Raw genomic sequence first — 15000 nt, forward strand, 5'->3', positions numbered from 1 at the left:
AGATGGTGCTAGAGAGCGAGAGAGATATGGGCAGACAGACATATAGATGGATAAACATAGACAGGCAGTGAGGTAGGCAGATAAGGGGAATGATGAATAGATAGAGGGATAGATAGAATTATAGATATATAGATGCATAGATTGATAGGTTGATAGATAGATAGAAGGAGAGAGACATAGATGGAGGTAGTTGTAGAAAAAAGAAAGAGAGAGAGAGAGAGAGAGAGAGAGAGAGAGAGTAATAGAAAGACAGAGAGACCGACAAACCAACACAGAATCAAACACAAACACACAGACCAATATATAAAAGAAAACTTGCACGACACAATTTATCAGTCGCAGGATTTCCACCAAGACAATTTTCACCATATTTTTTTTCTTTCGTCTCCTCGCGGCCTGCTCCCCCGGTCACTCACCCTCAGACATCCACTTTTGTTTTTCTCTCTCTTATTCTTCTCCCCTTCACCTGTCCGCCCTCAGTACACCTGCCTGCACCCATCAACCCTTCCCTCACGTGTCAGACTCTTGTTTTTCTTCCTCCACCTTCACCCATTCCTTCCTTCACCCATTCCTTTCCTTCACCCATTCCTTCATCCATTCCTTCACCCATTCCTTTCCTTCACCCATTCCTTCATCCATTCCTTCATCCATTCCTTCACCCATTTCTTCACCCATTCCTTCACCCATTCCTTCACCCATTTCTTCACCCATTTCTTCACCCATTCCTTCACCCATTCCTTCATCCATCCCTTCACCCATTTCTTCACTCATTCCTTCACCCATTTCTTCACCCATTCCTTCATCCATTCCTTCATCCATTCCTTCACCCATTCCTTCACCCATTCCTTCCTTCACCCATTCCTTCCTTCACCCATTCCTTAACCCATTCCTTCACCCATTCCTTCACCCATTTCTTCCTTCACCCATTCCCTCACCCATTCCTTCCTTCACTAATTTCTTCACCCATTCCTTCCTTCACCCATTCTTTCACCCATTCCTTCACCCATTCCTTCACCCATTTCTTCCTTCACCCATTCCCTCACCCGTTCCTTCACCCATTTCTTCCTTCACCCATTCCCTCACCCATTCCCTCACCCATTCCTTCACCCATTCCTTCACCCATTTCTTCCTTCACCCATTCCCTCACCCATTCCTTCACCCATTCCTTCACCCATTTCTTCACCCATTTCTTCACCCATTCCTTCACCCATTCCTTCACCCATTTCTTCACCCATTCCTTCACCCATTTCTTCACCCATTCCTTCACCCATTTCTTCACCCATTCCTTCACCCATTTCTTCACCCATTTCTTCAATCATTCCTCCACCCATTTCTTCACCCATTCCTTCACCCATTTCTTCACCCATTCCTTCACCCATTCCTTCACCCATTCCTTCCTTCACCCATTCCTTCACCCATTCCCTCCTTCACCCATTCCTTCCTTTACCCACTCCTTCCTTCACCCATTCCTTCACCCATTCCTTCCTTCACCCATTCCTTGACCCATTCCTTCCTTCACCCATTCCTTCATCCATTCCTTCCTTCACCCATTCCTTCACCCATTTCTTCACCCATTCCTTCACCCATTCCTTCCTTCACCCATTTCTTCACCCATTCCTTCACCCATTCCTTCACTCATTTTTTCACCCATTCCTTCATCCATTCCTTTCCTTCACTCATTCCTTCACCCATAAAACTCACCCATTCCTTCACCCATTCCTTCACCCATTACTTCAATAATTTCTTCACCCATTCCTTCACCCATAAAATTCACCCATTCCTTCACCCATTCCTTCACCCATAAAATTCACCCATTCATTCACCCATTCCTGCACCCATCATCCATATCTTCACGCGTCAGATCAATAACCTCTTCATCTAACACCACCGACATTCTTCTTCTCTTTCGCTTAATCTCATGATGCTGTACTTTTTCCTTTTTTTACATTATAGGAGAAAGTTGAAGGGAAAAAATAGTGTGTTGTTTTAGTCACCCCAACGCTTCATCACACTAACCGCTTTCATCATACCTTTCTTCACCCTTACCCTTCACTGTCGTCATTTGTATCTTCTAACTCCTTAACACCCATTCGTTGAACTCCACTCCTCTTTCTTCGCCAATTTTTATCCTATCCTTTTTTCTTTTCATCCATCATTTCCCTTCTTCTGAACTCATGTCTCTGTAATGTCTGTAACTTACCTTCTAACTCCCTAATGTCTCCCCCTTCAACTTTCTTCTCCCACCTATCATCATATCCTTATCCTATTCCTTTTCATCCATCAACCCCCTTTTTCTTCCTTACGGCCATCTTCTTCTACCCATTTTCATCTCCCATCCCACGTCCCTCGCTCCTTTCTCTCCTCCCACTGGCGCTCCCCACACACCTTACCCCACCTTACCTCTACCCTCCGCCTCCCACGCCACGCCCACGCCACACCCACACCCAGGCCACACTTCTCTAGCACGTCGCATTAAGAAGTGCTCGTATGTCTAGAACCAGTTGTCTACTCCTAAATCCTGTGTTAGAAATTATATTATTGTTGACTGTTGTTATTAGTGGTGGTGTTAGTGGTCGTGGTGGTGGTGGTGGTGGTAGTAATAGTAGTAGTAGTAGTAGGCGTAGGAGTAGGAGTAAGAGTAGGAGTAGGCGTAGGAGTAGCAGAATCACCATTAATACCAAAATCAGACAACATGGGAAGTGAATTTTCTAAGACATTTACGATACGAGTCACAATTTCTATGAACATTCAGATGAAGAGAGAGAAAGTGAGAGAGAGGGGAGAGGGCATCACTTTCCCCAGATGGACAGGTGTAGGCGAAACAGGTGTGGGTGGTGCAGGTGTGGGTGTGAGGCACATAAGGAGGGGACGAGTGTGGGTAGCGGGGCACTGGTGAGCGGTTGTGACACGTGTGGGCAGCCGCAGGTGTGGGGCGAGAGGAGGTGAGAGGAGTGCAGGTGTGAGATTAGGGAGGTGTGAGGGAAGAAACAGAGAAAGGCTGGGAGTGAGATGAGGTGAGATGAGTCCAGGTGAGGAGGAAAGTGTGAAAATGGCTAGGAGAGGTGTGAATTAGCAACAGGTAAGAAGAGATCCAGGTAAGATTAAGGAAGACAAATAGGTGTGAGAGTATAGATAAGTTGGAAAGATGTGGGGTAAAAAGAGGTAAGAGGGCTGCAGGTAGGCTTGAGATAGAAAAACAGGTGTGAGGGTATTGATAATTAGAATAGATGTGAGGTAAAAATAGGAAAGAGTGCTGCAGGTAAGCTTAAGGTAAACAAACAGGTGTAAGGATAGACGTAATTAAAAGAGCTATTATGGTAAGAATAGGTCAAAAGAATCCAGGTAATCTTAGGAAAGTCATTAAGGTGTAGATGTAAAGGTGAGACAGCTAAAAAACAGGTGACGTTAGGAAGTTCAGGTATAGTACAGGTAGACAGAGCACATAGGTGAGAATAGGTAAACAGGATCCAGGTAGGGTTAGGGCAAACAGACAGGTGTGAAAGTGTAAATTGACTGGACAGGTGTGACACGAAAGGGAGGTATGAAGGTGTGACGTAGGTAGGACAAACGTGACACAGAAGGGAAGGAAAGGAAAGAGGGTGGGAGAGGGGTCATCGTTGTGGTAGGGAGGGTTAGGCGGGGGTCATGATTTCTTGAGGTAAGTTTGAGGGGGCGGAGGTCAGCGAACAAGGGTCATGCTCTTCCGTAGTCTTTCAGGGGAGCCTCTAACCTCTCTCCCTCCCCTTTACCCTTTGCCACCGCCTCCCCCTCCAGCGTGGGAAGGTATGAGGAGGAGGGTGATGGGGGAGAGACGGGAAGAGGGAAGAGGGAAGGAGGAAGTTGATGGGAAGAGGGCAGATTCGAGGGTACAGGAAGGGACCAGGGTTGAGTATAAGTAGAGAGTGGAAGGGTAGAAGTACGGGGAGTTAAGAGGTATGAGGAAGAGGAGTAATGGTGGAGAAGGGTGTGTAAAAGGGTGGAGGGTAGGTTGGGAGGGAGCAAAGTTAAGGAAGGAAACGGATGGGATGAAAAGGAGGGGAAAAGTATTAGGAGGTGGGGAGAGAGTGCACAAACTGATCCTAGAAACGGGTGAAGGAGAAGAAAGTTGAAGGTAGACAAGAGAAGAGCAAAGTATATTTAAGAAGAACGGTGACGAAAGAATGGGGGAACAGATGAAAGGAAGAGGGCAGAGTACAGCCGCAAGAAGAAGAACGATGATGAAGGGATGATGGAGAAGGGGGAATGAAAAAGGTAAATGATCAACCAAAAAAGATGATAGGCAATGAGAGGATGAAGGAGGAAAGAAAGAGGATACAGTATGGTCCAAAGAGGAAAAAGGGTGACAAGGAGAAAGAAAGAGGGGAAAGGAAGAGGGCAAAATGTTCCCAATAAAAGAAGAAAAAAAGGGGTGAGAGAGGGACGGTGAAGGAAGGGAGAAGGGAGAGAGCAAAGTGAGGGGTGACGGGGAGAAAGGGAGGAGGGAGAGAGTACGAGCAAGAGCTGACAGGGTGATGGAGGAGAAGGAGGAGAGAGCGAAGGGTGACGAGGTGAGAGATTTGAGGGGTGGAGGGGGGCAGGAGAGGGCCAAAATAGTCCCATCAATCACCTGTAAACACCTGGGCGAAAAGTCACGTTTGCTCATTACTCTGACCTGTGTTTGACCTTCGACTTTCCTGAATTTAGAAGAAAGTACAGGAAGAGGATAGAGGGTGGTGAGGAATCATGATCGTTTAGACTTTAGGGTTTAGAAAGAATGTCACGGAAGATATGAGGGAATAGATAAGAGTGAGTAGGGAAGCGTATTGATGTTTATAAGAAAGTAGAGAATGTATTAGAAAGTGAGAATAGATTAGTGAGTGTGAAATTTTTAGCTCTGTTCACACCTTCTTAAGCCCACTTGGACTCATCTCACCTCATCTCACTCCCACACTTGCTCTGTCTCCTCCCTCACACCTTCCTAATCTTACACCTGCACTCCCCTCACCTCCTCTCACCTCCTCTACTCTCCTCTCGCCCCACACCCGCTGCTGCCCACACACAAGCTCTCATATATAAACAATCTTGGATAAGGAAATGAGTGAGAGAAAGTATCCATTAGAAATCTTAAACGCAGTAATTTGAAGTGTAATGGTAGTGTAACTTTAGGTGTGAGAGGAAGTATAAAAAGAAATAAAAACTACATAAGTAATCTTCAACAAGGTAATTAGTGGGAGAAAGTGGTGATTAGAAAACATAAATGTAGTCTTTATCATATTTGTTGAAGTCAGGTGTGAAGAAAAAAGTTGATAGAGATTTAGGCTCGGTTAGGTTAGGTTAGGTCAGGTTAGGTTAGGTTAGGTTAGGTTAGGTTAGGTTAGGTTAGGTTAGGTTAGGTTAGGTTAGGTTAGGTTAGGTTAGATTAGGTAAGGTTAGGTTAGGTCAGGTTAGGTTAGGTTAGGTTAGGTTAGGTTAGGTTAGGTTAGGTTAGGTTAGGTTAGGTTAGGTTAGGTTAGGTTAGGTTAGGTTAGGTTAGGTCAGGTTAGGTTAGGTTAGGTTAGGTTAGGTTAGGTTAGGTCAGGTTAGGTTAGGTTAGGTTAGGTTAGGTTAGGTTAGGTCAGGTTAGGTTAGGTTAGGTTAGGTTAGGTTAGGTTAATGATAAGATAAGATAAATTGAACCGTGAATAAAGGTTAACTAACTTTATCACTCGTTCTACTAAACTAAGCTTCACCGGCAGAGGATCTTAACCCGGTAACAGCGACGGGCCAAATTTGTGGCTTTACCGTGTACCAGCGACGGGCCACATTTTTGCCTTGATATAAACCCCCCAAAATAGATGATGCATAAACTGATCACAAATGCGTTGATATATATTATGAAATGGTTTGCGTGAGTGATGATTTTTTCTCATTTTTTTCGCTTAGGGGCCTTTAAGAAACATGATCACTGCAGCTACCAGGTTAAGTGGGTGGACATGACTGGCCTCGAGTCATACAGAACGCTTGCTGAGAAGTGAATCGAATCCCCTAAACAGACAATGAATAGAAAATAAAATGTAAAGAAAATCAAGACTGGAATACTGAACTAAAATCAATGAAAGGAAGTTTGATGACAAGAGTACGCAATGAAAACAAATAATATCATAAAAAAGGAGGAACCAAAGCAATAAACAGAACCATAAAGAAACACATTGTCAGAACTGAACCTAATTTTTTTAATACGGAATAAACAAAAGAAAACAAACCAGAATGCGGATGAAAAGAAACAAAGGAATGACGGATACGAACAAGCACTTGCGTTTATAGTTAGAGAGAAACGCGGAAGATGTTTGTGGTAAAACACGCAAAAAAAAAAGGAAAAAAAAGAAAGCCTCTCTCGCGCTGATAAGGAAGAAAATGACGAAATTGCGGCAATAAATTCACCGAGAAACACAGAATTTGAGGGGATGGTAATGGTACAGGTGTGTGTGTGTGTGTGTGTGTGCGTGAGAGAGAGAGAGAGAGAGCACGTTATCACCCTTTTCCACGCCCATAAAATCAAGTGGTTCTCTCCCAGGTAACTACGCCCTCACCTGGCCACTTCGTACCCACCTCACGCCTCCTCCCACACTACCTCCAAGCACTCCTATTCCTTATAATTTTCATGCCTCTTCTCTCTCTTTTCCCTTCTTCTCTTCCCTCTTCATCTTTCCTCCCTTTCCCAATTCTATTATTTTTGTTCTCTCCCCTTTTTCTTCCTATTCCTCTTTCGTATATTTATCTCCTTTCCGTCGTATTTCTGACCTTCCTTTCTCTTCGTCTTTTTTTTTCTATCTCTCCTTAACTGTCTTCCCTCATACACTTCCTCCTCTTGTCCTCTGTTTTTTACCTATTATTTGCTTTCATTTCTCTCCTCCCTATCCATTCTTCTTTATATGCTTTTCTCCTTTCTTCAGATTTGCACTTTTCCATTCTGTCTTCTTTCCTTCTCCCATCTCCTCTGCCCTACAATTTTTCACTTCTCCATTCTCTCCCTTTCTCCTCTCTATCCCTCTACCCTCATCCATGCACTCCCTACCCTTCCTTCCCTTCCTCTTCCCATCGATTTTCTTTACCTTTCCCTTTCTCCTCTCTATCCCTCTACCCTCATCCATGCACTTCCTACCCTTCCTTCCCTTCCTCTTCCCATCGGTTTTCTCTACCTTTCCCTTTCTCCTCTCTATCCCTCTACCCTCATTCATGCACTTCCTACCCTTCCTTCCCTTCCTCTTCCCATCGGTCTTCTCTACCTTTCCCTTTCTCCTCTCTATCCCTCTACCCTCATCCATGCACTTCCTACCCTTCCTTCCCTTCTTCTTCCCATCGGTTTTCTCTACCTTTCCCTTTCTCCTCTCTATCCCTTTACCCTCATCCATGCACTTCCTACCCTTCCTTCCCTTCCTCTTCCCATTGGTTTTCTCTACCTTTCCCTAACCTAACCTTTCCCTCCTCTCCTCGGTGCCCTTCCTCGCCCCTTCCCACGCAGCAGAACCACCTACCGATCGGGACAACCAGGAAAAGAATAACAAAGTGCCTCTTGGGTCAGTAGCGGAGGCAGAGGCCAAACCTTTGCTCCTGCGCTGTGAACGACCCCGACAGGCACGGCGGGTTTTATGGCGAGGAATTCGTGTTGTAAAATGCAGGGCACAACCGGGACCGTACAGACACGTCCCTGCCCGGCGCTGAATACGGGGTGCTTCGGCTTGGCTTCATCGGCTTGCGTGTCCAGGAGGAAGAAATGCAAATGGGAGAACCGTCAGAAGGGCATTGTCAGAGATAGATAGATAGATAGATAGATAGATAGACATAGTGTGTGTGTGTGTGTGTGTGTGTGTGTGTGTGTGTGTGTGTGTGTGTGTGTGTGTGCGTATCCTTATAGAAGTGTTGCTAGGGAAATAAAGTCAAGTGTCTGGTTTGGCTTGTCTAAATTCTACACACACACACAAAAAGATGTAGGAGAGGGAGAAAGGTTATGCCAGTACGTGTGTGTGTGTGTGTGTGTGTGTGTGTGTGTGTGTGTGTGTGTGTGTGTGTGTGTGTGTGTGTGTGTGTTCATAAGAAATTAGCGTCTCTTGTGGCTGTCATGGCTTGAGTGCACACATAAAACAGCAATAAAAATAAATAAATAAATAAATATAACCGGTCCACTTGCTGTAGGTCTTAACATTTTACTTCTGACACTGGCGGAGAAGTTCATGTCCGAATCCACTGAGAGGCTGCAAGCGGAGTACTGATAGTAATGACCTTAACACATTTTTTTTTGTCTCTCATTCTAAACCTGACGCAGCAACTATGCCACATATCATCCTTAGTACCGTTAGCTCGCTTATTAAACGAGCAAGATGCATTGGGTCTCCCCCGAGGAAAAAATGAATAGCACCGTTACCTTAGTTATTGAAGTCACAGGCGGTATGGTGTTAAGTCTCCCTGCCCCCCCTCCCCCAAACCTACCCACTCACCCACACACCCACACACACACCCGAAAAAAAAAAAGATACTGTTAATAGCGTGATGGTTAATAGTCTCTCGAAAGTAGTAAATTTAGTGCTCATATATGTTTTTTTTTCCTTAGGTAGTTGTATGAGCCTAGTGATACTCCGACAAGGCTTCTGCACCGTGGACGCGAAAGAGTCCTGTCATGGGAACCCGACTAATATCCTTTGTGGACTTGTAAATACTTGTAGTGAGAGTCGAAAGTGTCTGAGAATGCGAACCTAAGAACATGGTAGCAATGTGAAGGAGAGGGTGTGAGATAAGAGGGCAGAGGAGAGGGAGGAAGATTATGGGTCGTATTATAAGACGCCCAAGAACACATATTTGACAAGGCTTTCGTAGAAGTTGTGGGCATTTCCAGGAGTAGTTTTATGACCCTGGTGGTAGTTTGACTCTTCTTCTGTACTGCGGACCTAAAGAAACACTCATTAGAACCCGAATGACCCCCTCTTTGGCCCTTAAAAGTAGCTGATATGAGAGGCAAAAGTGTCTTATAAAACCAACCTAAAAGACAGAGAACAAAGAGAAGGAAAAAAAGAACAAGAGAAGGAGTAAGAGGAGAAAGAGGAGAGGGAGGAAGACTAGTAGACAAAAAACAAAGAGAAGGAAAAGAAGAACAAGAGAAGGAGTAAGAGGAGAAAGAGGAGAGGGAGGAAGACTAGTAGACAAAAAACAAAGAGAAGGAAAAGAAGAACAAGAGAAGGAGTAAGAGGAGAAAGAGGAGAGGGCGGAAGACTAGTAGACAAAAAACAAAGAGAAGGAAAAGAAGAACGAGAGAAGGAGTAAGAGGAGAAAGAGGAGAGGGAGGAAGATTAGAAGAACAACACGATACCGATTGGAGCACTTTATATCTTTTTTTTACAGCTAAGGAAACAGCTCAAGGGCAACAAAAAAAGGCGTAAAAAAAAAAGCCCGCCAATCGCTGTTCCCACAAAGACAAAAATAATAAGTGGCCAAAAGCGAGATCAATCTAACTCTGCAGTCCCTTTAAACATAGACCTAGGAAAAACTAATCTCGCCTATAATACGTAGTGAATTATTTAGGCTCATTGGAGTACCCGAACCGCACTGAGGCAATGCTTAATGAGGCAATGCTGAATGAGGCGTCTTTCCCATGATATAAACAGCACTTAACAACCATCGTAAAACAGCTCATTTGCAGACAACAGCACTCCCGCCATTGTTTCCCTTGGTCTGTGTACACATGCCTTTGTCTTTGTTCTTTAACCCTCTCCTCGTCCTCCTCTTCCCCCTCCCCCTTCACCTCTTCTGTGCCACATACCTGCAAATCCACCCACCTCACCCAACCACCTACACTCCTGGTTCTCTTCCCTTCACCTCTCTCTTCTCCCTGTTCTTCCTTCCTCAAGTCTCCCATACCACACATCCGTCTTGTGATAATCTCTTCCCTCAAGAACTTCCCCATTTCCTAGCATCCATTTCCTTTTGATTATCTTCCTTTCACCTTTTTTTCTCTCTGATCTTCCTCCCTTTATTCTCCCATACCACACATCCTCATATTAGTCCCCCTGTTCTTCATCATCCTCTCCTCTTTACCTCTCTCCTCCGTTCTTTCTCCCTTCTACTTTTCCCTTTCCTCCCATTCACTTGCTCTTGGTCCTCCTCCCTTCTTTTCTTCCCTTGTTCTTCCTCAACATCCCTTCCCTTCAGCTCTCCTTCTTCGTCTCCCCTCCCTTCACGCTCCCTCCCGCTTCATTTCTACTTTTCCCATTTCCACGCATCCATTTTCCTTCCTCTTTTCCTCGACTTCATCCACCTCTCGCTCACCAATCAGTCAGTCATCCGCCTCTACTTTGATCTTCCCTTCACTCATCCATACCTCATTCATTCATCCACCTCCTCATAACTCTTTCCTTCCACTCTTATACATTGCAACGATTCCTCCTCCTCCTCCTCCTCCTACGTCTTCATCTTTTCTAAATTCACGACTACTTTGCCGGTCGACTCTTTGCTTTCCCTACTTTTGCATTGAATTATGTTTAGGTAGTGTTGGAGAAGGAGGAGGAGGAGGAGGAGGAGGAGGAAGGGACGGCGCGAGGCAGGTCAGCAGGTCAGGGGGTGGCGGTGTGAAGGGGTATGTGAGGAAGGAGGAGGAGGAGGAGGAGAAGGAGGGAAAGGGGAGGAAGAAAAAGAGGAATATAAGAGGGAAGAAAGAGAGGGGGAAATATATGAAAAGTAGAGGAGAAGGAGAAGAGTGATGGAGGGAGAGTGAGGGAGGGAGAGTGGAGGGAAAGATGAATATAAAGGAGACAAGAGGGAGGGAGGAAAGGAGAGGGAGGGAGAAGAGGAGTGGGGGTAGAGTGGTGCGAGTTTAGTAAAGGGAAGGAGGAGGAGGAGGAGGAGGAGGAAAAGGAGACTAGGCCGAGGGGGAGACGAGGCGAGGACGATCAGGCACAAGGGCAGAGGGTCAGGCAGGCGATACACACACACACACACACACACACACACACACACACACACACACACACACACACACACATAACGGGGCGACCTCCTCCTCCTCCTCCTTTCCAACACACTCCAGGCTCTCTCCTCCTCCTCCTCCTCCTCCTCCTCCTCCTCCTCCTCCTCCTCCTCCCTTCCTTTCTTTTCCTTTCCTCTTTCGTTCCAGCCATTCATTTACATCATATTCCCATGTCCTTCACCTAATCAGCTCCTCCTCCTCCTCCTCCTCCTCCTCTTCCTCCTCCTCCTCCTCCTCACCTTTTCCCTCACCTTTCACATACATTTTTAGCTCATCTCTGTCCTCTTTCTTCTTCCTTTGCTTCTTCTTCTTCTTCTTCTTCTTCTTCTTCTTCTTCTTCTTCTTCTTCTTCTTCTTCTTCTTCCTCTTCTCTTCCTTCTCCTCCTCCTCCTCCTCCTCCTCTACACACGCAGTAGCTGGCTTAAATGTTGAATAATATTAATAGAACTCTTTTGGGAACAAGTTGAAAAAAAAAGTTACAGGTTAAAAAAGAGAAAGAATCTTGACCTGCTTACACGTAATAAAAGAAAAAAAGAACAAAAACAAGACTGAATGCAAAAAAAGGGGGATGGAAATAATAATAGTAATAGTAAATCAACAATAGAATGAATAGTTATACGTGAAATATTTTGTGTTTTGAGGGCGGGACGGAAAAAGAAGAAGAATGGAGAAAGGAAAAAGAAAAGAAGGAAAAGAAGGAATGGAAGGTGTTAAAAGAAGAGTAGAAGAAATAGGAGGAAGAACAATAGGAGAAAGAAGATGAAGAGAAGGAGGAGAGTGAGAAGGGGGAGGAAGAAAAGAAGAAAGAAAACGAAATTAATGAAAAGAAGGAAGAACAAGAGAATGAGAAAGAGGAGTAGGAGGAGTAGAAGAAGAAGAAGGGAAAGAACAATAGGAAGAAGAGAAGGAACAGGAGGAAGATAAGGAGAAAGAGTAGAGAGAGGAAGAATATAATTAAACAGATAACGAAGAGAAGGAAAAGAACAAAAGAAGGAGTAAGAGGAGTCAGAGGAGGCTTGACCGCGAGAAGACTTGGTTGGCTGACTGGCTGGCGAACAGGCGGGCAGACGGGCGGAGGGCGAGCTGGGTAGTGGATAGCGGACACGGGGCACGGGCCGAGGCGGGCGGGGAGGGATGGGGAGAAGTGGGCAGGAGGAGAGTTCACACACCTCCCCAGCTCCTCCTCCTCCTCCTCCTCTTCCATGCCCCGTTGCCTGCGCCACTTCTCTTCCCTGTAGCTAGCAAAGTCCTCAGCCAGCGGTCACCCATTCTCTCTCTCTCTCTCTCTCTCTCTCTCTCTCTCTCTCTCTCTCTCTCTCTCTCTCTCTCAACATTTGCATACTGTTACACCTTTACGCATTTATCCCAAAATAGATATTATGCAAGGGAGTACACACACACACACACACACACACACACAGTACATCCTCACATGCATTCATTCACACAGACTCATGATTCATCTCTTCTCAATGATTTATCTCACTTAAATAATGAAAGAAAAAAAAAACAAATATTGACGTGACTGAAGATTTCTACCGTACTCGATAACCTCTTGGTAATACTTAAGAACAAACACTTAGTAAGATTTAAGTACTTATCTCAGGGCAACCTAAAGATAACAATGCATATTTACTCGTATCAAGTGCATAACTATATATAGCCTACTCTTCAACAACGATTAACTTGTGAAAATATGTCTGACGTTTTTGTTTGCTTTTCATCTTACAAAGTATCTGACGAACGTGCTTGTGTGTGTGTGTGTGTGTGTGTGTGTGTGTGTGTGTGTGTGTGTGAAGTGTCAGCTTTCTGCAGGTGTGAGCGAGGCGAGTGAGGTGCCGTGTCCTGCAAACAGCGGCGGCAGTGTGTTAGATCGCTGTGTGGAGGCTGCTGTGTGAGGGGCTCTTGTTAGGGGCCCTGTTTGCTTCCGTTGGGGCTGAGAGGGGCTGAGAGGCTAGTCTTCGTCTTCTTCTTGTGACCTGTATTGCATTGAATCGCTTCCCCCGGTCCACCTCTTCTTGATCATCTCTTCTGCTTTCCAATTGTTCCCTCCACTGATCTTTTTTTCTCATTATTGTTGTGCTAATCACTTGTAGTACTGTTCCATCTGTCTAGGGGCGGGATGATTAAAAGGGGTGGAGGGTGTAAGGAAAGCATGGATTTATATGATATTAGGAAAAGAAGGAGAGAGAGAGAGAGAAGGAAAGAGTGGGATTGTGAAGGATTTATAAAACGGGAGATGCTTCCTTTTGTTTTGTTTTGCTCTACTGTTGTTGCTGTTGTTGTTGCTATTTTATCGTTGTTGCTGTTGTTTCTGTTATTTTTTGTGCCTTTAGAAACAAGTTACACCCGCCTTTAAGTTTTTTCTTTTTCCATTCTCTCTCTCTCTCTCTCTCTCTCTCTCTCTCTCTCTCTCTCTCTCTCTCTCTCTCTCTCTCTCTCTCTCTCTCTCGTTACATATTCACCGCACGCCATTTTCACACTTTCCCCCATCCCTCGGGCACACCAGCATTGTATTCAAAGCGATTAACCCCCAGGCCTGTGTGTGTGTGTGTGTGTGTGTGTGTGTCTAGGCAGGTCACGCAGCTTGAGAGTTTGGCGCCTATATTGCAAGGTTATTCTCTCTCTCTCTCTCTCTCTCTCTCTCTCTCTCTCTCTCTCTCTCTCTCTCTCTCTCATATTGAATCATATCAAGGTATACGAATATTTTCTAGGTAATATCACAGATCAACGTGTGACTATAAAATCAGTGTGCCGCGTTGGTTATCCAGCGGTTATATTTTTTTTAGATCTCACTTGTTGCACAGCACGGGTGTTTATGTGTTAGTCTGAAAAAACGTGAGAAAGTGGAGACAGCATGTCGTTTTACCTGTCCATTCAACACAAGTGCGATAACCAAGAGTCCCATCTTCTCTCTGAAAGTTAGGGATCAGCAGCACTTTGGGGGCTGCTTCTCAAAACAGACGATGTACGTAGAAACAAAATAAGAAACAATGTAAGGTACCGTCAGCGTGTGACGGTATTGCTTTTGAGCATTATCTATGTGAACATTTATTAATTTATTCATGTGTGAATTTGTATTTGTTAAATCATGTTTTAACTATAAAAAATAAAAAATAGAAAAAAAATATGGTCGAACCACAGGTTATGATAGTATATGCTTTATCGTTTTCTTTAAAAGTGTGTCAAGTGTGAAGAAAACGAACATTGTATGGGTAACTAAAGTATTTTTTGTGACGGTCAGCGTGGTTCTGTGCTCATTCCGGGTCTATCGCCGCCATATGTCATAATAATCATAATAATATGTTTTCAAAGCTTGTCAAGGGCGTTGCCAGGGGTCTACATATAAGGAGGTCCATGACAGGGTCAGGTTATCGGGGGTGGGGGGGGGGGAAGGGAATGCCCATTTATAGTAATCCAGTGTGCCAGATCATATTTGCATTTTCTTTCAGTTTTTATAAGAGGGGGGTTTGTCTAACTCTTCTCTGAGGGAGCCTTGCTCCCCCGCCCCACCCCCGATGTAGCTGCCACTGATTCATGTTATCAAAAAAAGTTGATAACCCTCACTTTGTGAATGTCTTTTTTTATTTTTATAACTGAGCATCAGTAGTTGTCCCTAAAAGACATTTCCCTTTAATTTCCTCTCACGTTTACACTTCCTCTTCCACATGTTGAGTAATTCTTACCAGTTCCCTTGGAAGCCTCGTAGGTGCTGATGGAGTCAGTGCATTAATGTTATGATCATCAGAGTCACCCAGCTAACTCACGCCTCTCCCCAACAGCCGCCTCAAGACGGAGCTGTCGTGGCTGCGGCGTCGCGGCGCGGTGCGGACTGACGATGAGGAGACGTCGCGGGCGTGTGGTCGCTGCAAGGCGGAGCTGGGCGTCATCATCAACAGGGGCGCGGCGTGCAGGGCGTGCCGCAAGCGTGTGTGCAAGCAGTGCCGCGAGTACACCAACAACGGCCGGGACTGGGTGTGCTGCGTGTGTCACAAGCACATGTGAGTACCTTTGTCGTTCTGTTGTGT

At 45.1% G+C, this 15000-nt stretch overlaps 1 protein-coding gene across 7 annotated transcripts in view; it reads left to right on the forward strand.

Moving 5' to 3' along the window:
• Positions 1-15000, forward strand: part of LOC127000010 (uncharacterized) — a 238333-nt gene that overhangs the window by 65307 nt on the left and 158026 nt on the right. For all 7 annotated transcript variants that reach the window (XM_050863391.1, XM_050863390.1, XM_050863384.1 and 4 more), the window contains one exon: positions 14755-14973. In XM_050863391.1, the coding sequence (XP_050719348.1) occupies positions 14755-14973 (219 nt within the window). The remainder of the gene's footprint in view (positions 1-14754; positions 14974-15000) is intronic.

The sequence above is a fragment of the Eriocheir sinensis genome, chromosome 17 (assembly GCF_024679095.1).
Source record: "Eriocheir sinensis breed Jianghai 21 chromosome 17, ASM2467909v1, whole genome shotgun sequence".
NCBI classification, from domain to species: Eukaryota; Metazoa; Arthropoda; class Malacostraca; order Decapoda; family Varunidae; genus Eriocheir; species Eriocheir sinensis.